Source organism: Plectrocnemia conspersa, unplaced genomic scaffold (assembly GCF_051122295.1).
Source record: "Plectrocnemia conspersa isolate PC_06_02 unplaced genomic scaffold, ASM5112229v1 ptg000009l, whole genome shotgun sequence".
Taxonomy (NCBI): Eukaryota; Metazoa; Arthropoda; class Insecta; order Trichoptera; family Polycentropodidae; genus Plectrocnemia; species Plectrocnemia conspersa.
Window position 1 is genome coordinate 19,199,528 of NW_028277173.1, and position 27,736 is coordinate 19,227,263.

Below are 27,736 nucleotides of genomic sequence, written 5' to 3' on the forward strand. Positions count from 1 at the left end.
CACCAGCAGCGCATCTCTTCCATATACAAATCCGGGGGCGACGGCAATCGCTTTGACCCCCCCACCCCTTTCCCGTCGCGTCGCTTTTAACGCTCGGGGCGCGAGATATAGCCACGCCTCTAAGCCAATCGCACGCTGAAGTGTCGACGGGGCGGCCAATCAGCGCGCGGCTCTCCAACACCCCCGCCACCGCAAAGCGTCCGGCAGGCTGACGGCGCCGCCAGTAGGCCTCGGGCTCTCCGACGGGCGATGCGATCGCGCGCGTTCGTCCCGCGTTTATCCGACTTGCACGCTTGTGATACGCCGACGTTCAACAATCCCGGATCTTTCCATTGACTAAGATTCTGCTACACGGCGCGGCCTTCGGGCCGCCGATGACGATGATGCCGCTGGCCCCTACGCCCATCGTGGCCGCGCCGCCCAAGCCCAAGATCGGCTTCAGTATCGAGAGTATCGTGGGCGGAGGCGCCATAGGAGCCCCTCAAGGAGGCGACGAGTGCCGCAGGGTGCCCGTCCGGCCCAGCGCGGTGCCGGCCGGGTGCCTGGCTGAACCCAGACTCCTGGCTCAGCTCCAAGGAGCCGCCCTAGCGGCAGCCCTGGTGCACCGCCCTCTACCGCCAGCGCCCCCCAGAGACTCGTATCCCTTGTACCCGTGGCTGCTCAGCAGACACGGACGCATCTTTCCTCATCGGTTTCCAGGAGGTGAGTTTCCGACGGGCTATTATATTTTGAGTGAACCTAAAAAAGTGTGTGCCAATCCATGTCCAGCTCGGTTATAACCTCATATTGTGCTCATGCCCCTAAAATAGTGTGCCTAATTTATGTTTTCTAATGATATAGTATCAATTTAATTAATCACTGAACCCTTTCGTGTATGATCCCGTCTCTCTCCGCCACTATTTGACATGTTATTTCGAAATCAAGTAAGCTATTGCTAAAACCTTTTTTTTCATAAATTGCTTTCTCACTTACATCAGATATTTTTTTAATTTTATTTTTCGCGAAACCCAAAACTTTATTTCACGGAGCCCCAGGCTCCGTTACTAGCAAAAAATTAAAAAATGATATTTTACGTTTAAAAAATCGTTACATAATCAAAGTTGTGCCGCATATATATAAATAATATATTTTTGCTAAATGTTTCTTTGCCGCATATATTGAAAAAAAATATTTTTGATAAATGTATACGTATTTTTGATGCAATTACAGCTTCAATAAATATATATGCATTAATTACATCGAAAAACATAAAATATATAATATTTTTAATAATTTGTCAATATTTATCATTATGCATAAGATTATCTTAAATAAATTTGTATTTATTCATTACTTTATTATTCAACTAAAGAAAATAATGACATTTGACGTTTAGAATAAAAATGACGGCATATTCTTATTACCGCATATATTGAATTATTATTTTTTTGATGAAAACTTTTATATTTTCCTTAGAGTGTATAAAAACGGTTGAACAATAATATATAAAATCTATTAATTAAACTAAATGCCCATAAATCTTTTTATGTTTATATTTTTGTATTACTTGTTAATTAATTATCATTTAATGTTACCTTTCATTTAAACTAAAAACAGTTCTTGTGATTTGTATTTTTTTCTCGCATATACAATTGAAAATAAAATATTGACATTTGACGTTTAGAAAAGTAAATGGTGGAATATTATTATCCAAGTTCTAGGAACATTTGATAAATGTATACCTACATATATTTGATATAAATATTACTTCTATATTTTTTTTATATCAGTTTAATAGAAATTGTTGCGCAATAATGAGGTATATTAAATATAACATATGTTGCTAATTTTTAACTAATTATTATTTTATGTAAGCTTTTATTTTAATTACAAATAGTTGTTATGATTATCATATTACTCATTGCCCTCTTTGATAAAAAAGTTAAATAAGAAAATTGCATCTGACGTTTTATTTAATTAAAGAATAATATTATCTAGGAACATTCTTTAGATTAATATATTTTTTAAAAATGTGCACACATTTTATTATAAATATTATATGTACATATAGTATATATAATAATAAAATTATTAAAAAATGCATCGCAAAACACAATATTGAAATTTACGAAACAAATTTCAATTAATTGCCGTTTTATATCATTAAACGTGAGATTATTTGTTCCCTTTAATCTTAAATATCAATTGAATTTATTCATTGCTCTCCTTCATTATATAATTAATAATAAAATAATGACATTATACGTTTAGGAAAATATAAAAGCATATTCTTATCTAGCATCTAAGAACATGCATCATCGCATATATTGATATAAGAAAATGAAAAATATGTAGGTGTACATATATTTTTATATACATATTTATTCTCTTACATATGTATATAAATATGGTATATTAATACATACATAGTGACATAGAATTAAAAATAGCAAACAATATTAAAATGTATGTAAAATTATTAATTAATTGCTATTTTATGTCATTAAATGAGAGATTGTTTGCTTCATTTTGTCTTAAATAACATTAGACTTTTGAGATTTGTATTTGTTCATTGTTCTCTTTGATTATACAATTATAAGCAAATTACATTTGACGGTAAAATTGACTGCCTTCTCTTATCTAGGATCTAAGAACATTTTTACCGAATATAGTGATATAATAGACTAGCAAAATTACAACGTATTTATACTTTGTATACGAGGTGTTGGGATTTATAAAATCTTTGTAGGAGAAAATATTTAGTTATTTTATTTGTTTATTATTGCTAATAATATTATAAATATAATTAAATATTACGCTCAAAGCTCGACTGATTAATTATTTATTTTATGTTTAACAAATTTTCATTGTATGTTTATAATATAAATTACAATGCGACAAACGCATACATAACACCACAAAGGACACCACTAATCCCTTAAAAGCCATTAGCTTTTAAGCGATTTTGTGGTTTCCCACAAGTATTATCGTCTCGTGCCAGAAAACAATATACACGTCTTATCCGTAATTAAAGTAATTGAAAAGAAAATTATCGTTTTATTTAATGTGTATTGAGAAAGTGTGCGTCGCAAAAAAATACATAATGCTAATATAAACGACAGGTTAACCGTTACAGTGCCACAATCGCCCGTTACTACCGGTTTATGTATGATTTAACTGTGACATATTTGTTTAACAAATTAATTAAACGACTGTTTAATCAACGCTATCGAATTGAGATCGACGTGTCGAAATTTTAATTAAAATATAGTAAAAAAAAACATATTGATTTGACTCATTTGAATATCGATAAGGTGTACACATGTGTAATTGTGCGAACGCTTTTAATTAATTTAACAGGGGTTCGTAACATTTGTCCCGTATGTAAATTTGCGGTTAAGTTGATTGAAAAGCGATTGTTGCATGCTTGAAAAAATTAAGCCGAAGAGACGTAAATATGTAAGTGATAGTTTTATTCGGTAAAAAATCTTGAAGCTCATTATAATATTGGTATGGTAAAAAACTAGACAGTGACGTTTCGTCACAACATTACGTTACATTGTCCAGATCGCCTTGATTAGATAACGTCGATGTACAATCGGAAAAAAGGTTGACGATCCCGGCGTTTCTGTCAAAGCAGTACCATTTGTTTGTAATCAATATAATCATTAGACATCAGAAATGTGGTAGCAATATAATATGATTGGTTAAAGCAGTAAGATTTATTTTATATTAATAAAAAAAATGACACAAAATAAGCATACGTAATAAATTGTATGTAGGGATAATGTAATTAAAATAATACATTAAAGATAATTTAATTAAAATAGTACCAACACGATTGACCAGTGATATAAATCAGTGACTAATAATTGACTTAAATTTTACTAGATTTTCTTAAACAAATGCATGAATATCGTTATCAATAATTGAAATAAAAACGGACTAAATATTTGTAATTTTATTTTGATTTTCCAGCCTTGTGTCTCACTTCCTAACTAATAGTTGTTGATTGTGTTTACTTTGTTGTAATCACATTTTATATTTTATAAGTATTTATTTTACTGTTTTATTTAAATTTAAAATAATACATTTACTTAATTTATCTAAAATATACACTTATGTAGCAAAAATCATTTTTAAAAATTCTTTCTTGGTGCATATGTAATATATATATTTATTTGCTCAAAATTTCTAGAGTTCTATCCCAAACCCTAAAATATTATTTGTTTCGAATTTACATTGTGTAATTCATTGGTAATAATAACTAATGAATCACTTAGTCTAAATAAATATGTTAATTCACTTAGTCTAAATAAATATATATATATATATATATATATATATATATATATATATATATATAAAACAAGAGGTCTTAACAAGTGATATTATTTGTCGCCCTTTTGACAGTGAAATTCAATTTTAAAGTTGCGGTACCATTTACTGTTCTAACTCTAACGAATGTAATACTTATATACTGGTTGATTATTTTAGATTAAGTTTTCAACGACAATTTAGAGCAGTACATAATTTTACTAGCGCCACATATTGTAGCATATACAGCGTACTCTCAATGGTGATACGAATTTACTATTTTTATAGATAAAATATCATTGTATTGTTTTAAGCTAGAATTATTATTTTTCTAATCTTTATGCTGTAAGTCACAAGCTGAAACTTCAATTGCCTCTTACTCTAAAAAATCGTAAAAAATATATAATGATTATTTAAGTAATTATAATGACAGTAAATATATAGAACAAGTAAATAAATATATCTAAAATTTGATTATTTCGTTCTCTCGATATCGAAAAAAAATATTTATGCAAGATATATATTGTCGATTTAAGATAAATACGATCGACCAAGAAATGAGAAAGAGAAATGCTAATTTTTTTACATTTTTGGGCTGTATTAACTATATTATTGACATTGTTTCTACTGTCCTTTTTCGATAATTTTATGATAACCAACATATGATAATCATTTTTAACTGTTCTATAAATTAAATTATACTATTCAATTACAAGACAATATTAATATAAATAAAATATCGGGTAAAATCCAATTAATAACTCTCAGCTTTTTTAAATAAAAAATAATATTTAATAATTATTTTATATTAATACAATAAGAAATTTAAAACAAATATTTAAATGAAGTATAACAAATTACATATTATTGTTTAATATTATATATGTAATTATGTACATATTTAATACGAAAATTATTTGTAAAATAAAGATACAAATTCCAAAAAATATTTATAAAGTATTTTATCTTGAGATAGACTCTTAAAATCCATTATATTTATTTTTGCCACCCAGTGGATACAGAATTTACAAAAGCCTATTTTTGGTATATTATAACGTAAAACAGTTCTGAAAGTTCGTCATTTTCTTTATCTTGAACTTCTTCATGTTTTAAATTTTGCTAAAGTCGTCATATATCAAAATAAATTGGCAATCAATTTCAATGAATAAGGGATTGCCATATATATTTTAGAAACACTACAAACATCTGCTTTGACTAAAGTCTGAGAAAAATCGCTTCAATATTCTCAATCTTCGTATTCTTGCTTTCTAAATATCCCTTGTAAAATATTGTTCTAGAAGCTTTTCAATGCAAGTTAAAAGATTGAATTGAATTATGCTCAGAATCACTGACAAACGCAAACAATTCACCTTGATATTTAATTAGCTTCGTTCAAGGGGGTACGTTTACGTTGTCTAAGTCACGCCCATTTAATTGCCAAAAATTGAATGTAATCCGTAGTAACAATTAGCCAGCGCTAGAAAACAAAGCGTTTCGTTTACGATACTCCCGCGTAATTGGCCCGTTTTGTTGAACACGGTTTTTGATTATTTCACATACATAATATCATAATTGCTCAATCGCCTGATACATCAAAAATTTTCATACACACACATTCACCAAAAAATCCAGTTCTGTATTAACAAATCCGACGTTGCGTGCCGTGAGAAAGATTAGGCCCGGATAATTATATTATAATCGTTTCGTATGTTATTATGATCATTATCAAATTTTGACTGAGCACAGGTACCACCGAGTACGATTGTCATAACTCCTTTGGAACTGTGTGTAATGTAATAATAACAGGTGCCTCGTCTCACGACTATGCCAACTGTCACAACACGGTCAAGATTGTCATCTTGTGACACAAAGTGGAGTAAATGCGATTATTCATACGAGAGCTGCTTGTTTTAGATGCACTCTGATATTTTCCATAACTTATTTATATGTTCACAAAATTCTTAAAACGTCGGAATTAATATGCGACTAACGCGCGGGATGATTAGAATTAGTAATTATTATATTATTATAATTCGGATCGATCATTACAGAGGTAAACTTATATTTTCCTAATGTAATTAATGGATATTGTGATAAATAATGTATAGTTACATATATTAATTTTAAGCTATAAATATATTTTATAATTACAAAATAGATGCCACTGATTTATAGACTTTGATCACACTACTCATAGTTGTTGATTATGTTCACCTCGTTGTTAATATGCACCTAAATTTTTACTCATCTTGAAATATAATTAAAAAATATTCGATCATGATAATAAAAAAACATATTTTTTTAATTTAATGTTTCAGATATGTCTATAAAACTGTTTTATATTTTCATAATAACCCAATCTGTCATATTTTATACGCTGATATATTTCCCTATTATGACGTTAAAATTCCAATAAACGCCATTTTCTTAGAGAACACGTATCTGTCCAGCAACGTCGAGCTGCTACATCCCAGACATGTTTTCGATGTTAAATATGTTTGATGGGTATTTGATTGAAGCCGTTCTAGTTTGTTTTATGGCGACTCACGGAGCCAATTAGAGGAGCAGCCAGTGTTTTGTGTTGGTGTAATTATTTAGGAATTAGCTCCGAGGGAAACTCGCCGAGACTCACTGGAAACACTGCCCGTCCATATCGGTAGCTTATAGTTTACAAGAATAATATATTACCCAACATATTTTACATTTATATTACAATAAAAAAATCAGCTAGCTTTTTTCCGGAAGCACTCAAAAAGCAGACTCATAAAAAATAATTTATACGTAAAATATATGCATATTCATAAGGCATATTATATTGTAAAATTGAGTAGATGATTTAGTTGCTGCGTTTGAATTAATTGCTTTATAATTTTTAATTATATCTAATAGGGTTATTTATAATAAAATTTTGTTAAAAGTAGTTTTTATAAACATTAACTATGGCGTATCAAATAGCAAACATTATTATTTTGATGTTGTATATTTTATTTCTAAGGGTAAAATTATCAGTTTGTTATAGTATATATGGAAGAGTAATATATTGGGTAATCTCAAAATTAATGTCGTTTTTTTAATTTGAGTTTTAACAGTTAGTTGTACTATATCCATTATTACCTGGGAAAAGGTTATATTTTGAATCAATAAAATAAACATCTAATAAAGAGATTTTTCATGATAAATTGAAAATCCGACATTCATTTCGGGATTACCTAATATAAAAGATAAAGACTAACCTAAATAATGTTGATGATATATACTTGAAATTTATATTAAAATAAAAATGTTGCTGTTTCATTTATTTGTGTTTGGTTATGTTAAAAATAATTATAATATCCATATCTAAGTTATTATGTATATGAGTATGTGTATATATACCCGCTGAATCATTGTGTTCTTAAACCGACGCTCTAGCTCTAACATAATCAAAAGAGATCGCCAAAATCAGTGTTTATTTGATTTTTATAACTAGTAACTGAAAAACCTAGTTTTGAATCCCATTTGGTTTATAGCGGTTTTTTTTTTAATTTCTATCAATTTGGTAAATCTGAATTGGTGATTATTATTATACAAATATAATTTCTGAACGCATAGATTTATTTAGTAATGCGTAATAAATATAAATCAAGCTAGGTCTTGTATATTTACAGATTTTGATTTCAGTCTGCTGTCTTACTACTTACTTAGTAGTTGTTGATTTTTTTAACATCGTTGTATCGCATTGAGCTAGCGCTTTTTATGTTGCAACGAGATTTACAATAAACATTATATCTTTATCACTAGTTTAGATCAATTGTATTTTTTACTTTTACATACAATGCTAAAAGAATACTACGATAAAACATACAACCATTTTGTCTTTTTATATATAACATATTATACATGCATTATATACATATATTTACAAACATATTTTTGTTTTTTTATATATCGTATGTGTATATGTTTTATATATTTTTTTATTAACTGACAATGATTATATGACTATAAATTACTTAAATTAAACATTTTTGTAACTGTATTTTTGTAGAAATATTAATAACTTTAAAAAAAAATATTTGTAAAATTTTATAGGCAATGATTTTATTAAAATAAATATTTATATTATTCCTCTATATATTTTTGTTTTTAATATATTTGTATGTCCTCTAAACTACTCAAATGATAAATACACAGCTAATTTTCCCAAAAAGAAGTAAAAATTAGTTCTGAGGTCATGATATTGACTTCAATTTTATTTTTTTCATCAACCATACACGGCGCAAAAAAATCCTCGTGCTCCGGTGATGTGCACTTAGTGTACAAGCATGTAATTCAAAATTTCAATAACAGAAATATTATTACGAAATAATAAGTTAAATCTTTTTTTAACATAAGTTCTTAAAATAAGTAAATACACTGAATACAATTATTATGTATAAATGCGAAAATATTTAAAAGTTTAAATATGTATTCACAAAAATAATGTTGAAAAAGCAAATAAGTAAACTTTAATGTGAAGCAAATACACCGACTGACAACATAACTGCATTTAATACCCAATTTTGTTGACAATATATATTTTGATCAATTCATTTTAATTACTTAATTTAATATGTAAGTATAGTGTTTAAAAATGCACTTTATTCAACATATTTATATAGATATTCATGTGATAAATATACATGTATACTTGGTATACATCACAGTAAAGGAAAGACTAGATAAGAGATCGTCAATATTTGCCATTAAATTTATAACATCTGTAGTTATACATCGTTTATTATTATTTTTAAATGAACCGTTTATGTATGAGTCAAAGCAGATACAATGTAGCAAAAATTAGGGAAACTACAGTCATAGTAGAGTTAGGAAATTAATACGAACCGTTTTGTGTTTACGGTGCCATTTATCATGTCTGAGTAATTGCACAATTAACTAGCGATTACAAATAGGCCATGCTAACCGTTCGTAAATTACTGGATAAGATTGATAAGTCAGAAACGTACGCTAGATTAACTGATCGATTAAAACTAACGGTGATGTATGTATTATAAGCTTCTATTGAAATAGTTAATGTGTATCTGGATTAAATCTATATGAATATGCCTTAATATTATTTTAGAAAACTCTGCTGTAATGATTTTAAGCATATGCGTTTCCGTTAGATAATTATGTTAAAACATAATCGATCCGTAACCACTTTTGGTTTATGAAGGTTTATTACAAATTATGTATTTTAACGTTAAGAAATAATTTTAATTGATAGCTGATATTTTAAAGTAAAAAGCATCGAAAGTAAGCGATTATCTCCGCACCGATTTAACTTTTTCGCGATACACCCCTGGCGCATAAAAACGCGTATTAACATTATTTTTTATTATTTCTTTAACGTACGAAACGTCTCGCAAATTATAGCTTAAACATCTACATTACAAATATCGGTCGAAAAGTGGCAGGTGCAAAGGGGTTAAATCGCTCATTCCGACTAACGACTGCAAATTTTTATGTTGGCAAATTTATATAAAAATTCGCGACTTGCCTCCGCGTATTGTTAATCATGTCACTCACAAGAGTTTCTCAAGCTTTTTTCTTCGAAAAATATTTTTTATACATCGAAACACCCTAATTATGTGTGCACAATCGAGTTTTACGTACATGGAACGGATTAATATCAATAAGCCTGTGGCTATAATTATATATTTAAGTCGCACTGTAAACGCTCGCATTAATCCTTAGCTCTAAGACATAAAAAAACTGTACAATTTTTACTGTTTTTCCTATTATTAATGGCCTAATGACTGCCTTAAAGCAGATACTATAAATTAATATATAATTTTAATAGCAGACTTCCTTAAACTTTTCGATGTATTTTTTATGCACATATGTACATATTGCAGTAATAAAAACGAGTGCCAATTATGTGGTACCGTGGCTTATATGGCACCATAAAGCAAAACTCATTAATTCCAATTGAGTCATTCGTTGAATGTGCAGTCAATCGAATTATGTTTTAAATGCGGTTTTATTACGTATAATATTTTTTTTATTCTAAGCACAATATGAGTTTGTGTAATAATTATTTAAAAAAATATCAAAAGGTAAATTAAATTGCGAAACAATAGTTTATTTTAGACTATAAATCGTGTGAAATTGATATGGGCGTTGTGAGTTTCAATTTATGTAAGAATACTTGATAATAGAAATATTTTAATTACATTTTAGAATAGTTAATTATTGCGTTTTTGTGTAGCGTTTTACATATAGTTTAATAGATATTATGTATTTAACACTTTTAATAATTAATATGTTAATTGCTATAATCAGCAAAAATATTTTTGTAATCTAAGTCAGCAATACCTAATCTGTTTAATAACATATAATATGAGTATTCTTATCAAATGTTTACATTTACCTATAACCACATATGTATGTATTTCTATATTAAACAAATCAAATTAGAAAGTGTATATTAGGAATGAATACATAATATTTCTAAAGACTCAAATTCTTATACAATAAGAAACAAATAATATTTAGTGATTTCATGCTGATCTCTATTATTTTGATTATAAATTTATATTATTGCAGAACAATGCTTAAGCAATTGCAGATAAATATTATTTTTATAATGATTTCATTTTAATAATTTTATATATAATATATAATATAATCCAAGCTTTTATTAGCGTATTAATATAAGCAAAACTATATATATTTAACGCTTCGTTTATTTTATTATTTGCTTTCTCATAAAATACGTCATTAAAATATGAATAATAATTGTTTTATTCATCTTAACATAATGATTTAGCGCTCTATTTATTTTTATTTTTATTTATACAAAGGAACTGATTTTAATATATGTATATAAATAAATTTTAAAATCTTAAAAATGTTCTGAAGGATATCTGAGCTACGTAATGTACTACTTATTAATATTAGTCGGTGACTAATATCTGAAAGATTTGGGTTCGCACCCCCTTAAATTTCTCTTGTGTCTAAGAGATTGGAATTACTGATTGTAATATACTTATAATCCCGATTGATCATCACAGATTAGTTTTTCTAATTGTTAAATATATTTATAATAAATCGAGCTAAATAATGTATTGATTGTTAGCTGTAATATTGGTTTATAGTTGTTGATTGTGTGAAGACTTATAATATTGTCATATTCACCTTAATACGGTCCCAACAAATTAGTTTGCTTTTTCTTACAACTTAACTCATTCAATAAATTTTATTAGTAAAAACACAAACATATGTACTTAACAACGGTAAATTTAATTGATATACGAATACATAAGAACTGTGCTGTGAAAAGAAGTCTTTTTAAAGGTTATATAAATATTTTGTGTTGAAAATACTCTATGAACAAGTACATATTATTTGTTACCGTTCATTAAACAAGTAGCATATTTCAAGGAGTTCTGCATAAACAAAATTAATATACATATGTTATAAAAAAAAAAAATTGTCCAAGGAGATTTTACGCGTCGGGTAACTATTAAAAAAATACTAAAAAGTCCCATTAACCATCGGTCAGAGATCGGTAAATATTTTTCCTGCAGGCTAAGCCTCGAGGATCACGTGTAACAATTCCGATGCGGTATCTCGATCATTTCGCGGCTTTTATGTACACATTAAGAGCATTAAGTTAATTCCAGCTCGTTTAGTTCTCCCTTGCACCGGTTTGGTCTGTCTGTGGTCCAAGCTAATAGTCAAATCGCATGAGCGAGCTCCCGGGGCATTAATTCCATTAAAATCATCATTCCACATAGAATTGGGTAATTTGCAAAATTATCTTTAAATCACTCTATTACACCGGGGGAGAGAAAATGTTCATTAGTGCACTGGTTGGAATGCACAAAAAATGGACTTTCTTATATGCTATTTATGTCGTGTGCGTGTCTTAATACATACTGAAATTTGACGTTTAGCGCTTTATATAGATATTGTGGTTTGATTATATTCACAATTATAATACTCTATTAACACTGTAAAACAATTATAATATTTATTTTGCAAATAAAGATAGTAATCTATTTTTTTAGATAATCTTGGACTTTTACTTTGACAAAATAATAAAAATATATGTTTTATTACATTTAAATCGATTATTATGAAGTTCTAGTTTGTATTAAATTTATTTAAAGCTAAGGTTTAGGCTTTATAATTTAATTAAAAAAATTGTAAAGTAAGAAAAGTAAAATTTTCTGTAAAATGTATTCTGGGATTTTTTAAACAAATTGTTCCGTAAAGTATTTTATATATTAAAGTTGATTGTATCATAAAATAATATTTTAGTTATTTAAATGATATTCTCTATTTATACAATTAGAGATTGTCTCTAAATATTAAATAATAATATTCTGCAGATGCATAAAAATATTTTTTTTACAAATTTACTTTCGGCATGCATTGGATTATATGTTTTGAAAAGAACATATTTTTTTGAAAGATTTTTTTTAACTGAGAATAGATCCTATAAAATATCCTTAACTCCATTTAACAGTAAACAAATATTAAATTCATTTATATAGTACCCAAGTTTTGGTCTCTAGAATTTAGACTCTTGTACAACATAACTAAATTATATTGTTTAAATGATATTTTTTTACTAAATTTTAAAATAACAATTTTTAGTTATATTATAATATAATTTTGACACATTTATTTCTCTCATGCCCAATGCATGCAATAAATAAATTTATGAAAATTATAATAAATTGATTACTTTTTTTTTAAATATAAAAGATTTCATTGAAACATTGTTATAACTTAGAACTAAAAAGCATTTTACATAGATCCTATAAAATATTCTAAATCATTTTTAACTTAGCATTTACATCACAAATCATAATTAATGACATAAATTCTGAAATCAAAATTAATCTACTAGATAAAAAAACGTTTTAAAAATTCCATTGAGTTTGTTAAACCATACTTTTTATCAAACTAAGTTTATTGTTAATTATAAAAAACAACTTAATATAGAGAAGAAGCCAATTGATTAATCATTAACATGAATTTTTAATTTAAAATGTTTATTATAACGAACTTATTACAAATTTAAAGAAAGTTTTATTTATGCAGCTAATTTATATAATTATCGTATTTTATAGTTATTCAATCATAATTAATTTTAGCATATTTTACAGTAGGGTAACAACACATAAATATACAATAATTTTAGTTTATTAAAATAAAATTTAACCCTAATTTCATTACGTTCATGACAAAACATTAATTAATAATAACTTATTATCCAATTTCATTATATATTTTTGTATCTTTTTCCTCAAATTGTCCCCAGGAAACTCAGTCTCTGCACTAATTCATTCCTGGATTTCTAACAACAATTATGTAGATATGATTCGGCAAAATTCAGGTGAAATAATATATTTTAAACCATTTATTATGTTACCTTTACTATATAATAGTAAAATTTAAAATTCAAATCTGAGATTGAGATACGAAACATAAGTATTCATTGATCTTTACGTTATATTACATCCATCAGAAAATTTATACGCATGACTACTTTAATGATGAAAAACTAGAAAATCTACAACAAATTCCAATAAATAACACTTTATCTACAATGTAGATCTTCCGATAATGGTATTGCAAAGATCATTAGCACGACACAGAATCACATTCCATGTCGTTGTTATTTTTTTTCAACACGAAGAAAATCACATAATAAATAGATAAATTTTAGATAGAACAGCATTGATCTTTGCTCATATATTTCTACTATATTCGCCATTATGAACAGTTTGTTGAGGGGAGAGCTGGGGTTATTGTACCCTTGAAACTTTGAACCGTTTTTATATACCAAATGTAATTTATCGAGCTTTTACGATTTTTAAAAACATTATTGCTTTGAAAGTAATACACTTATTTATTTATTTTTTGTGTCTCTTTCAGGTCCCGATATACCAGGTTTCCTGCTGCAGCCATTCAGAAAACCGAAAAGAATTAGGACTGCATTTTCACCTTCGCAACTATTAAAATTAGAACACGCCTTTGAAAAAAATCACTACGTAGTAGGCGCAGAAAGAAAACAATTAGCACAATCGCTTAGTTTAACGGAAACACAGGTATGTCATTTTTTTTATTTATAGACCGCCAAGTTTATATTTTATAAAAAAAATCTTAAAATAAAAGCATACAATGCTAATTTTTTTATTAAACAGAGCGATGAAGGGTTAAATACATATATTGTTAGCTGGTAAATTTAGCCATTATTTTTTAAATAACCTTCTCACGAATGTGTAAGAATTTCTCAAATTTTAGATTTAAAATCAGCTGGGAATTCTATTATACGTTACATTAACATTCCTCAAATTAAGGAAACAATTAACCGTTATTTTTTATTTTGTATTTTATTCATTATAAGATCTTTTTTGCAAAAAAAATATTTTTATAAATATTATGATTTTATAATAAAGTCAAATAATTTAATAACTTATTTATAATAACATTTACTTTAAAATAATACTATAATAAAAACAATAATTATGTGTAGATGAAATAATAATAAAAAAATGTCAGGTAAAAGTTATTTTTTTTATCGTGATGGTCAGGAGCAAAGTAATTTTCTTTATGAATGTTATGATAGCCAGAAGCTAAACAACATAAATACTATAACATAGGACACTTATGCACCGTATCAAATTATCAATGCCTTTCCGTATCCAAACTAAATTAATTAATTAAAATAAATACAGATAATACTAAATTATGTAGTTATGTATTTATTGAGCGTTTAATTGTAATATAAGCGCCATGAAGTTAATGATTTTTATTTATGCGGTGTTGTCGTAAAATTAATAAATACGATATTAATGTAGCTCGTATACAAAGATACTAATTAACTCGTAAGCAGATATCGCGATGGTGTGTAATGAGAGGTTAATAATTGTGTAAAAATGCTAAAACGAGTTTTGCCAAGTACTAATAATTACTTGCTTGTGTATCCGGCATGCAATTGTGCACAGTCGCACAAATACAACGAACCGTAGCTAAATATAATTATGTGAAAGTGCAACTACAATGGTGTTAGTTTAGTTTAATTAATAAAAATAATATTTAATATTTTTAGAGCTTAAAAACACAACCAATTTTCATAGGACAGTTGAAAAACATAATGGTCCTGCATTACTATTTATTCAAATACGTGCATATTCTAAAAAAAATTAAAGACTTCAGTATTATTGCCCTTGTTACTCTTTTTTCTTATTCTTAAATTATTGTTAAGCATACAATAGCATAGTTTACTGCTTTTGCTACTTTCAAAGAGCAGAGGGATCAGATTGGACCACTGAAGAACCCCCGAAGGATTTTTTTTATTTTATTATTTTTATTTATTTTATTTCTTTTACATGCTGACAATGGAGAGTTCATAAAAACTTAAAATGCTGTACATGAAGCGATTTATAAATTGTGAGTGGTCAGTTTAGTCATGCGCCATACGAAATAAGCTCTTTACAAACTAAACTTTTTTTGTATAACCTGAGTATAGATATATGATCATTAAACACGTTGATATACCACTTACACAATTTATATATAATATGCCAATACGATTTATTTCTTGATTCTTATAAAAGGTTACCATATTAAACCATAAATATATAGTCGTAGTATATTTGTATTTTTATAATAAGTATATAATATTCACAGTATTGATATTTTATTTTTAAATACAATTTAGTTTGACAGTTATATAATATATACGCGCTCATAATCTTGAGTTATCACTCATATTGATGCAAGTATAACAAACATTTTTAATTTAATGATACTTTTTCTTTCCACGCGTTACCAAATTTGTGTCAAACGGAGAAATATTTTATTAATATGTTAGCTATACTTTTTTGGATAATGAAGCAATCTTGCTAATAATTAAATAATTTAGTATATGATTCACTGAAAAAATCTGAGTGAAAATTGTTTATATAAAAAATAGTATTTTTGATTAATATTTACATAAACTAAAATATTATTTAAATATTTTTATAATAAGATCATTTAAGCACTTCGTGTACATTTATTTTGTACGTTATGTAAATTACTTATTGTAAATTTTTATGAGACATCCTGTATCCATATAATTGATAGTCAGACACGAGTAGTGCCAGTCGTCATTTATTAACCGTGTTTGCTCACCCGAACACCAGACGATACATCATTCCGCATCGGTGACAAGGTTTAATTTTCGGGGTGTAAACTCCGACTGGGGTTGTTAACACCCCATTGCTTGTAAAACCCGCCCCGAGAATTAAACAAACCACTCGGAGGGGAGACCGGATCGAATTAATCAACCCGTTGGGGTCGCAACGCTTGCGAATCGATATGAATAATTTATTATATTAATGACGGTTTGAGGAGCGCTGGGCGCGCAGATAGAGATCAAATTGGTTCGATTACCAACAGGGGTGAGTTTTGCTGTGTGTAATAACGCAATAATGTGATATAGATAGAATAAGTCGTGCGAAATATTTAATTTTAACGTTTAGATTATTGTCAGGTTCAAATTGGCGGTTACGTTATTAACTGCCGCCCAGTTTAATTGGGTGTTTAAGTGAGGATGGTTATCTTCTGAAGAAGTCACGGTACTCGCTGTAATTTTCTCGAGTAGTATATTATAGTGCGAGAGAGATTTTTAATTGTAAAGGGTTGCATATATTTGCCAAACATGAATTTATTCATACCTGATATTTTTAAATATTATATTAACAAAAAATCAATACATGAGTTGAGCTCTTCTGCTCTAAAAACTTCTAGTGTAAAAGATATGTGGTAACTCTAAGTCATTTTACCAAAAAAAAACTTCAATAATCTTAATGTAATTTAAATTATTTTTTTGTCATTTTAATAATAAATATCGAGACGAAATTCGCTGAAAAATATAATATATTGATGTTTTAAATTTATTAAATTACAAAGACTAGATCTTCGTGGAACTATTTTTTCTGTAGTATAATTTTGGTACATATGTATTCATGAGACACACTTTATATTACGAACTAAGTATGTACCAGCATATTTTAAATTATACGCACATAGTTATGGATATATCTCCGTTTAACGATCTCGATAATTTCATGGCTAATGCGTCATTGGAATATGGCGAGACGGGCGTGAAGATATGCGCATAAAAAATTAGCGTAAATCATCATCGCCTTTATTATAAACGGATTAGAGCGTTTACGGACGATTAATAGGCGTTAATCGTTTTATTAGCGTTTGAGTGTCTGTTTTCGTAATTAGCCTATCACTGCTTCTCAAACGTAATTATTACATCAATAAATGTACGTCGCTGTGATAATAATATTTTTAAGTGATTAAATAGACTTATTCATATACAAATCATATACTGAAAGTTTGGACTTTAATTTAATACGCTAGTTAAGAGATTTTTTTGGTATAGGTGTAAATCGCTCTTGAGACATTTATACAATAAAACTTGAAATATTACTAAATATATTTTAACCCGGATTAAAATTTCACGCGTCATCATATAAATAAATAAAAATAATCTTATAACGCCACGATTGTCATTATTTAAATTCATTCAACAATAGACATTATTTTTGTTGTTAACGGGCAGAATAAAATATTTTATACATGCAATTTTTTTAGACAATTTTTATGGCGACAGGTAGCAATAGAATAATGCATACAATAAGTTTTTTATAAACTAAAAAAAAACCAAACACATTAACGTTCACGTCTTCACTGTTAACGTCGAAAAAATCGCCAATAGATTTCACACCTTATTGTTGGTTAAATATAGAAATTGGTAAACGTGTCAAATCGCATCTGCCATTGAAATAACTTCGATTTGAGATAAGATCGCAGATCTTAGATTCAATCTTATATGAATCTAACTTTAATATATTATTAGAGATATTTTATATGCGCTTCAATTATTTCTAGCCCTTAGTTCCGCCACTAAGATTATTTAGCATTGTGTATGATTCTATAAGAACACTATAATGATCTTATTATTATACCCTTTAGTTAAATGTGCTTTACACTTCATTTTATGTTAAGCACAATCATTGTCAAATAACGCCCAATCATAATAATATCCATTAAAATAACTTCGACCCATTGTTACCGACCGATAAAATCGAACGTCTGCAAATAAGGTCCGAAAATTGGCGGTGTCCGTTTACTGAGAAAATTCGCGCGGTCGTTATACACCTTGTTGAAGTTTGCGTTTTAAATGCAATTTTTTAAACGCAAAAAACAAACAACTGGGTTAAGCAACGAAAATTACCATATGCGGCGCGTATTACGAGCAATTTATATGTGAAGTCAATTTCGCTACACGAAACGGCGCCATACTTCATCGTATACTCATTACAGCGCACTTAAGAACTGGTGTAGACATGCGCGAATTTACTAAAATAAACATTTTAAAATTTTTTAAAGAGGTGTAAAATATTAATAGTTTATAATTAGCAACAAATATTAAAGCACTATTTTCTGTAGAACGTTTAATAAATTGCTTCCTAATATTTCATCCACTTTTTGATGGTTTTGGTCTTATCAGATATAATAATCAACGTACGAAAAATATCTCTTTAGACCCGATGTAACGATACAAACTGTTGCAATTAAAAACACAGATATGCATATGTATATGTTTATACAGAAAACTCTTAAATAACAGATCTAAATGCCAGATATTCGAGTCAATATACTGACTTTCAGAGTTATATTTTTTTTAAATATAAATAAATAAAAATATTATATATTGGAATAAATCATTGGGACACGATGAAGCTCACTGATGTCACTAATTTTACACGTCATTAAAGAATCATATTGTTGTAAAGGTTCCGAGGAAGCTTGGCGACTATCTTCAGCTTTCAGGTTCATAATTTATTGCGGAAGGTTTCGATGAGGGTTTGAGTTTCAATTATTTGTAGACATGATACTAATTTGTAATCTCTATGAAGTAACTGCGACTAGGGTGAAGATCGATATTATCAGTAGTCTGACTGACCGTTAGGAACGATTATAAATATTCTCCTAATTATAACGCTATGCTAGATATAATAATTATAATGTATTAAATCAAGAAAATGTTAAATTATTTTAAAACAAACATAGAGGTGTCTCAAAAAGCGGACCATGCCTTTGGGAAAACAATGATTCCGGTCCTCATGAGCAAAAAAAACTTTTTTATATTTTTCGACCATCGTTTTATAATTTCTTGAATAAATAATAATAGCTACAAGTTAACCCTTTCTATGCTACAAATAAATATAAAAATTAGCCACCGATGCGACACATATTCTGAAATCATATTTTATGCAAAATATTTATATTAGGCATTAAAAAGTATTAAAAATATCTACTCATAATATTTACCTGAAAATTAGTCGTGTTATGATTTTTTCCATATTTGGGCCAAAAACATTTTTCTGTCAAAGTTTTTAAAATATAATTTATCTTACAAGTTTTATATTTAGACAAGAATAGTACATATAAAAGTTTTAAAAAAATACAATGCGCACCATACAAATAATAAAAAACCAAAAACAATTTGTACATCGATCGTTTTTAACCAGTTATGTGCCAAAGTACCTTGGCGTAGTATACGACCGTAATGCCAGCCACTGTTAATAAAAATTACAAAGGCACAAGTTGCGTGTGACATTGAAAAGTTAACATTTAATTTTCATAATTTTATGAATGTTTTAAAGTGGTAATATTTTAAACGTTTTTTCATAGATGACTCTATATACCTTAAGTCTTGTAATATCAATGCAAATATAAATGCGAATTTTTGCGAGAGCTTTGTAAGAAGCTCGCGATTCGATATAGCTTCGTACGGCGCACGTGGCATACAAACGGTTAACCAGACAGTGGACATGCTTTTTAACATAGGTAACTCATAAGTAAACAATATTTTAAAAATTGTTGCTGTATTTGATGCACTTGAATCACTTTTATAAAAAAATATTTTAGGGATTTAGAATATTTTAAAATTATTATTTGCGATAAACGCCGTAGTTTATGTTAAATTTCCATAAAACTTTATTAAAGTTTTTAAGATCAGGCTATCCACTACCTCGTTTAAAAATGAAAACCATTAAAAAACATTACGTCATTAAAAAAATCCCACAGAAATAAATATAGAGGGCCAAATTATTTTATAACATATTTATTAGATTAAATAAATTATATATCTGATTATTACTGTAAATAATTTATACTAAGAATTTAAATAATCGCAATAAAGCTTTGAAAAATTAATTTTAAATATTTTTGATACGTAAATATGTTTTAAAAATAATTTTATTTATATTTTTTTGGAACTTATATAGTTTAAATCCAAACGGCTTTTTTCAGCTAATTTTCAATGACAATATATCTTTACATATAATGAAAAATCAGCACAAGTGTTGATAACTTAATGTGCTGATTAAATTTATATTTATAAACATCTATACCTAATATATTTTTTATCATAGACAGTAAATATATTTTAAATTCTTAAAATGTAACTTTAAAAGTAAATAAAATAAACTTAAGCACAAATACATATAAAAGGCTTACACTATTTAAATGCTTATCTCACGAACTATTGATGTAATTGAAATAACCTTTCTATTATTAAACATAACAAGCTTAAATTTATTTTTGAAAAAGCGGTAATCATAATCTCATGAATCATATGCATTTAAATTTAATTAAGGAATTTTTAACTCTTTTTAATATTTTTTAAAAAAGGTTTAAATAAATTAAATAAATGAATACAACAAAAATTTAGTATTCCTTCTACAGCATCAAAAGATTTTACTCATTATTTAATTAACCTTGCATTGACTTTTTAAATGTTTATTGTCTTTACATAGAATTATAGGTTCATGTTCTTAATGTAAATAGATTTAAAAATCAGTTTGGAATTTTATCATCATCCTGTAAGTTTCAATTCAAAAAATATTTTATTAAAACTTCACATCCTTAGATATTGTTTAAGCTATGCAGAATAATTAAATGGTATTAATTTCATTTATAATTATTATAACATCATATCCTTTGAAAAATCAATGAAAGCAATTAATAATATGTGTAAAAATAAAATAACCTAATAGCTTATCTACCGTTGTAACGTAATATGTTGATAATACATATTACATGAATATATCAGTCAGATACAAATATTATTTTAAGAAATATCATGTATTATACGCTTCAAACTTAATTTGGACTGATTACACCTAAAATATAAATACTTTTAATTGAGTTGATATTATAAATTCATTAAATAATAAGTGTTATCAAATGATTTACTTGAATTTAAACATTATAAAAGATAATAATTTGCGCAATTTATAACATAACATCCTTATAAAAAAAAAAAATTATTTAAATTTAAGCAACTGTATTCTTCTAGAATGTTAGACATAACGATAGAATATATAAACACAGTAACAAGCAAGGGTTAAAACGTTTAACAAAAAAAAAAATAACACGAACATGTTACGATCGGACCAAATCGACTATAACGATCGCCGCTTATTAGACCATATTAAAAGTAATTACCTATAAATGATTATAAATTATGGAGCGTTTATCGCATATGGTCATCATAACCGTTTACCATGATAATAACGTAATAACAATGTATTTTTTACCAACTAATGACTGTACATTTGTCAATGAGTTAAAATTCTAATGATTTTTACAGTATTATAATAGATTGAATACCGCAGATTGAGGAACACTGAATTAAAAATTTCTGCTAGACGACAGATGTCCCAGTTATAATAAAATAACAATGTATTTATAATATGGGATGTTTATAAAAAGTGTACCCCAATCATCATAATGTGTATTATTAAAGTGATGTGACGCATTGCATTAAGAGGGGTTAAAATTATGATATCGATACGTTTTATATTCATTTTATTAGCATGGATGACAAAATGGTTATTCGAATGAATATGTGAGAGTGAGAAGAAATGTGAAAGGCCTACTAGTTAAAAATATCATTTATTTAAATGTTCTTTAATAATATTATATAAACTTAGCACAATAGTACGCCAAAGTCACGACGCATGCTTTTGGTCTATGTTTTTCTTTGTTATACCCCCATGGAAATTTTCAACCCCCTATGTTTGATGAGCGTCATTGTAAAAGGTTTGCACCCTGATCGGTGCCTTGGGATTGGTCCATTTCCACACCACCCAGCCACCCTTCTTCAGAAATTGCCACCCAATCCCACCCCATCTAGGGGCGTCCTCTTTAAAACATATCGCTTTTGTCACTCTCCCTTCTTGTGTATGCGCCACCCTTACGGCAGTTTGGGGCATCAGTTAAAGCAACAAATAATAAATTGCTACAATAAACTACAGGGATGTTCTAAATTGTCGTTATTATGTCCTTGCGTTTCTCGTTCGCCCTAAATGACCCTTGAATTTTAGACGTCCTTTATTTAAATATGAATTGCGAATATATATACTAATAATTAAGGAACATTTACTATATTTTTTTCGAGCAAAATCGTTGAGTAATAATTTATTAGAAATGTTATACATAACAAGATATAAAAACCCAGAAAAAGAACACATATAATAATTTCTATGTTAGTTTTCGATTAAACTCCTAATATATATTGTATTAAAAATTGCTATGATCAATATTATATGACATATGATTCAATCAATATTTTATAAATTGTAATTTACTATACTTATAGACGATTATTAATTCATATATTTTAGATCATTCTCTTTAATTTTTTAGAGTTATATTGTAGCTATGTTACAATACATCAATAACCAATAAGTCAATAAGGCAAAAATTAAATTATGAAATGAATAATATGTCACATAAAAATGCATAATTCGGGTCTTTATGTCAATTTTTTTATCTATCACATCAATAATGTAAATTAATACATAATTTTTTCATGTAACTATGAATATATTTAACAATTTTTCGATTCGACAGGAAATTGAAAAAAATAATAAATGCCAATACCCAATAATATTAAATATAATCATTACTAAAAAATCTCATCTTATTTACATAATACTTCACAATAATTAAATATTTTTTATAATCACCCTGTGGCAAATTAAAGCTGGTATCATTATTCTTTTCTCTGTGAATAAACTATCGTGACAAATAATAGCCGGTATTGGCTATATGGGGGCTGAGATACACGAGTGCTGGGATTTAACCCCATGATGCTGTGAGTTAACCCTCTCAGGACACGCTTGTCGATTTAATTCCCAATAGGGGGAAATAAGAGGGATGCTGGACGATGATGATCTCATAATCGGATGAAGTGTTTTATTGCGCATATCATAGATCGAAAACGATTTATAATCTATATTGCTTGTCTGTAATTTATCATATTGATGTTATAATATTTATATGCAAATTTTAATCGTCGTTTTTCTAATTGCAAATAATATTGTTAAATATGATTTGCGTATAAAATTTGAATGCGATGTTTCAATGTCACAATATCTGTCTGCTTTTTATGGGAAAAAAGTTTTAAAAAATCCATTAATGTTAATGCTCACATTATAAATTCATAGTAGTGTGACTCAAACCAATCGTGATTTTTTATTAATTATTTAACGTATAAAACGAATGGATTTTCTCTGTCGTGTATTCATTTTTGTAGCACTGAATTAATAATTAAAATGACATTGTCTAACAAGATATACATAATAATTGAATCAATATTTTAAAATGACATTACATAAGTTATGTGATTAATTGAACATTCGTGAAGAATAGATACTTTATTTAAATATATTCACAGTAGAGTAGCTCAATCGAACCGTGAAATTTTTATTCATACACCAAACACACGACAATCAATTTCATGGCGTTTCATGGTCGTTTATTAATTTTTAATAACACACCCAGAGTCTATAGCTTCATAACTTGCGCATAATGAAATGCTCAATTATTTTTAACCCTCCGTTATGCATTATTTTTGAAATGTGTATCGTATTAAGCTCGCACACATTGATAATGCATATATTTACATACATGCGAACACAATACACGCTTATTTGGTATAATGTGACCAATTGTGCATGAACGCGCTCGTCATATGTAACTTTATAAGCAGTTAACGTCTGAATAGGTATTTTGCAATACAATAAAAATGTTAGCAGCAAACATTTTCCATGCCATTAAACCGATGACAAATGTTTGTTGGCAAACGGGCGACTCTTTCGGCGGCCATTTTGAATAAAAAGACGCGACGTTTTGATTTCCTCCCGTTCCACATATGCTTCGGCCAAAACACATACTTTTACCCCCGTGGAGATCAGTGGATGGAATAATATTAACGTTTTATATACAGTTTTTGTGTGATATATAACTATATCATGACTTCAAATAAACAACAATAAACTTACTTGACGCAATATTATCAACCCTTTTTTATTTAATATATTTTTTATTTACCAAACAATTATATTTATAGCAAATAATAATTTTACTTGCTTAATTATTTGTTCAATTGCTTACAATTTAATTTTGTAATAATATTCGTGTTTTTACAATTTTAAATCATTAATATTTTTACATGTACACTGCGTCTACACCACCGGAGTGCGTTGATTTGGTTGAATTATTATAGGAAGGTATTTTATTGTGGTAATTCGTTAAAATATTATATCACAAATATTTTTTTAATATATTTTAATAACCAAAATACTGTTATTAGTTAAATGACGTTTATTATTAAATTATTTCTAATAAAGCGTCCGATTTTTTAGTAAAATATAAAACGCTATATTTTTTTACTATAATTTAATTAATCAGAATATGCTTTATATACAGAAATCTTTTGCCGATGATTTAACAATCAAAGAATTCTTTGTCTATAAAAATCGTAATTTTTAGAGGTTTTAAAGTTGTCAATTTTTTATAATAAAACTCTGATTATTAAGTTTTGTATTTCGAAGAAATAAGTGTAAATATCCGGAAATGATAATTTTTTAATCCTTATGATTTCTGATAGGGGTACGCTCGAATAACTTTATGAATTATTTTTAATTTTATTAAAAGGTCCCCAAAAATTAAATTTAAAATTAAATATAGGTTTTTCCTTAATATGTTTTAAGTCAATCCGAAAATAAAGATTGTATATTTAATATTCGTTGCATAATAATACCATGTCAGACTAATTAATACCTTAAGAAAGAGCTATATTTAAATCCCATAGGAACGCAATGTTTTTTCAATTTCTAACATGTCTGTGAGATAGAAATTAGTAGTTATTATATAAATATAAATCACGAGTTTTTCTATATTTTCCTAATCTTACCAATAAAAATTGTTCTGAATAATGAAAATAAAATCAATCTATGGTGTAATATCTGTAATAATATTTAGTTATTTTATATGAAGTTGCCGAATTTTAAAGTGAGATGAAAAACGCAATATTTTTTTAATTATAATTTTAGTAATCAAAATATGCTCCATTTATAAAAATTGTAATTTTCCAACAACTTGACATTTCTATTTTTCATTATAAGATGTTGTGAAGTCGTCAAAGGCTATAATATCACTCATTGTATTTTGAAGAAATACGTCTAAATGTAATAATCTGTAGTGTAAGGTAAGGGAGAGGAAAATTCGGAGGTTGAGGAAAAATTTTCCATTCCTAATTCGTTTTAATCAAAGTATGAGGTCTCACAATATCATAAAGAAAGTCTGTTTACCAATAACTGATATTTTATTGTTGATTATCTTTGCATGGTTTCAATTCCCTTACAATAATAATTTTCTGTAATAGTCTCACCTAGTTTAAGAAACTTTTAATGAAAAATTCTTCTAGAATACCACCATAATTTCTTATGGCTACAAATTTAACTTCGTAGCATGCCCCAAAACATGTATTGGGGCTTTTTTTGCTGCCTAACCATTGTCCTGATCTTTTCTAGTTATCGCAGAGAATTTACTTATCATCGCAGATATTGATTCTCTTCAAGAATAATTCCCCGTTATTTTTGAGAACTAACGAAGAACATGTTTGGAAACGCTGCTGTTTTTGATTTTTTTATTATTTATCTTTTATATGGCATTCAGATGTTGTGAAACGGTTGCCTTTATAAGTCTACTGTGAATATGCCATATTTTTATCATAAATTAGTAATCATTTTATATATAGAGCAAATCTAGATCTTCTACGTAGACTAGTAACATACTTTTCTATCCATCGTCTTACAATTCTCTGACTAACAGTACCCTCGCCAAATCCCAAATTTCAGTTTAAACTCTTAAAAAATAGGACAATCTTCTGTCGACACTTTAATACATAGGTGCAAAAAAATAAAGAAAAAAAATGCAAATAAATAAAAATGAACGATGTGAAATAAGTATTAATATGTAAATATATGTTATTTACACTTATATGATTTTTTGCAACTGTGAAAATGTAATAAGTAGTAATGATATATATTTACTAAATTATAGTTTTTAATTGTGTTTTTTACTATGGAAATGATAATTTTTAAATTAACATAAAACTACTTAGTGGTATTAAATTACGTTTGTTAATTAATAATCTTTGCTGGTCAAATTAGAATTAAAAGTGTTATAATAAATAAAATATGTATTTTTTTAATTGCTGTAATTTTTATTGTTTTGTAATGAAAATCCTATATTAATTATTTTTTTCTTTCTTCCTCAGGTCAAAGTTTGGTTTCAAAACCGACGGACAAAGCACAAAAGGATGCAACAAGAAGAAGAAGCCAAATCTTCTCAGTCAGGCCAATCCAACAAAGGCGGCTCAAGTGGGAAGACTTCCAACGAAGAAGACCAATCCCAAAGATACGGTCAAGGGTATGAAGAGGAAGAAGAAGAGCTCATAGACATGGAAATGGATGACGAGTGCTTATCGGATAGTGAAAACGACAATTAAAACATTGAAATAGTAAGCAACAATGATAGTGATAATATATACAGTCATGTGTGTTTACGATGGATAAATAATTAAAAAACGAATTATATTATTTATTTATAAATATGAATAAATAAATAAAATTATTAAACATTAATTTCATGGTAACTCGCCGTCGATCATATGTAAAAAAAATCATTATGAAGAAAAAAAATCATATCAATTATAATTAATAAATAAATATTCACTTATTATTTTATATAATAAAAAAAAAACAATCTCATTGTATAATATATTCCTATGTGACGAAACGGGTTAGAGATTTTTTCCTATTTTCATAATGAAGCCCACACACGTTCATCGTCGCGCGACTGCTGTGAAATTCAATTTTAATAATTTTCGACTATTAGCTCTGTAAGTCCGTGCCAAATAATATTAAGATTGTAAATATTTATTAACGAATAAGACTTTGTATAAAATATTATTAAATTAACGAATGAATGTCAGCACTGTATATGTAAATTATTATACAAAAAACGCATATGAATT

The 27,736-nt window shown here is 27.6% G+C and overlaps 1 protein-coding gene across 2 annotated transcripts; it reads left to right on the forward strand.

Moving 5' to 3' along the window:
* The first annotated feature begins 223 nt into the window (after positions 1–223).
* Positions 224–27,376, forward strand: LOC148232143 (homeotic protein empty spiracles-like). Of its 2 annotated transcripts, XM_088192020.1 has the most exons (4): positions 224–702; positions 13,592–13,666; positions 14,209–14,381; positions 26,978–27,376. In XM_088192020.1, the coding sequence occupies exons 1-4, from the start codon at positions 375–377 to the stop codon at positions 27,206–27,208; spliced, it is 807 nt and encodes a 268-aa protein (XP_088048146.1). In that variant the 5' UTR covers positions 224–374; the 3' UTR covers positions 27,209–27,376. The 2 variants fall into 2 exon arrangements, with proteins under 2 accessions (XP_088048146.1, XP_088048147.1); XM_088192021.1 differs by lacking the exon at positions 13,592–13,666 and having other exon boundaries at positions 237–702.
* The last annotated feature ends 360 nt before the right edge of the window (positions 27,377–27,736 follow it).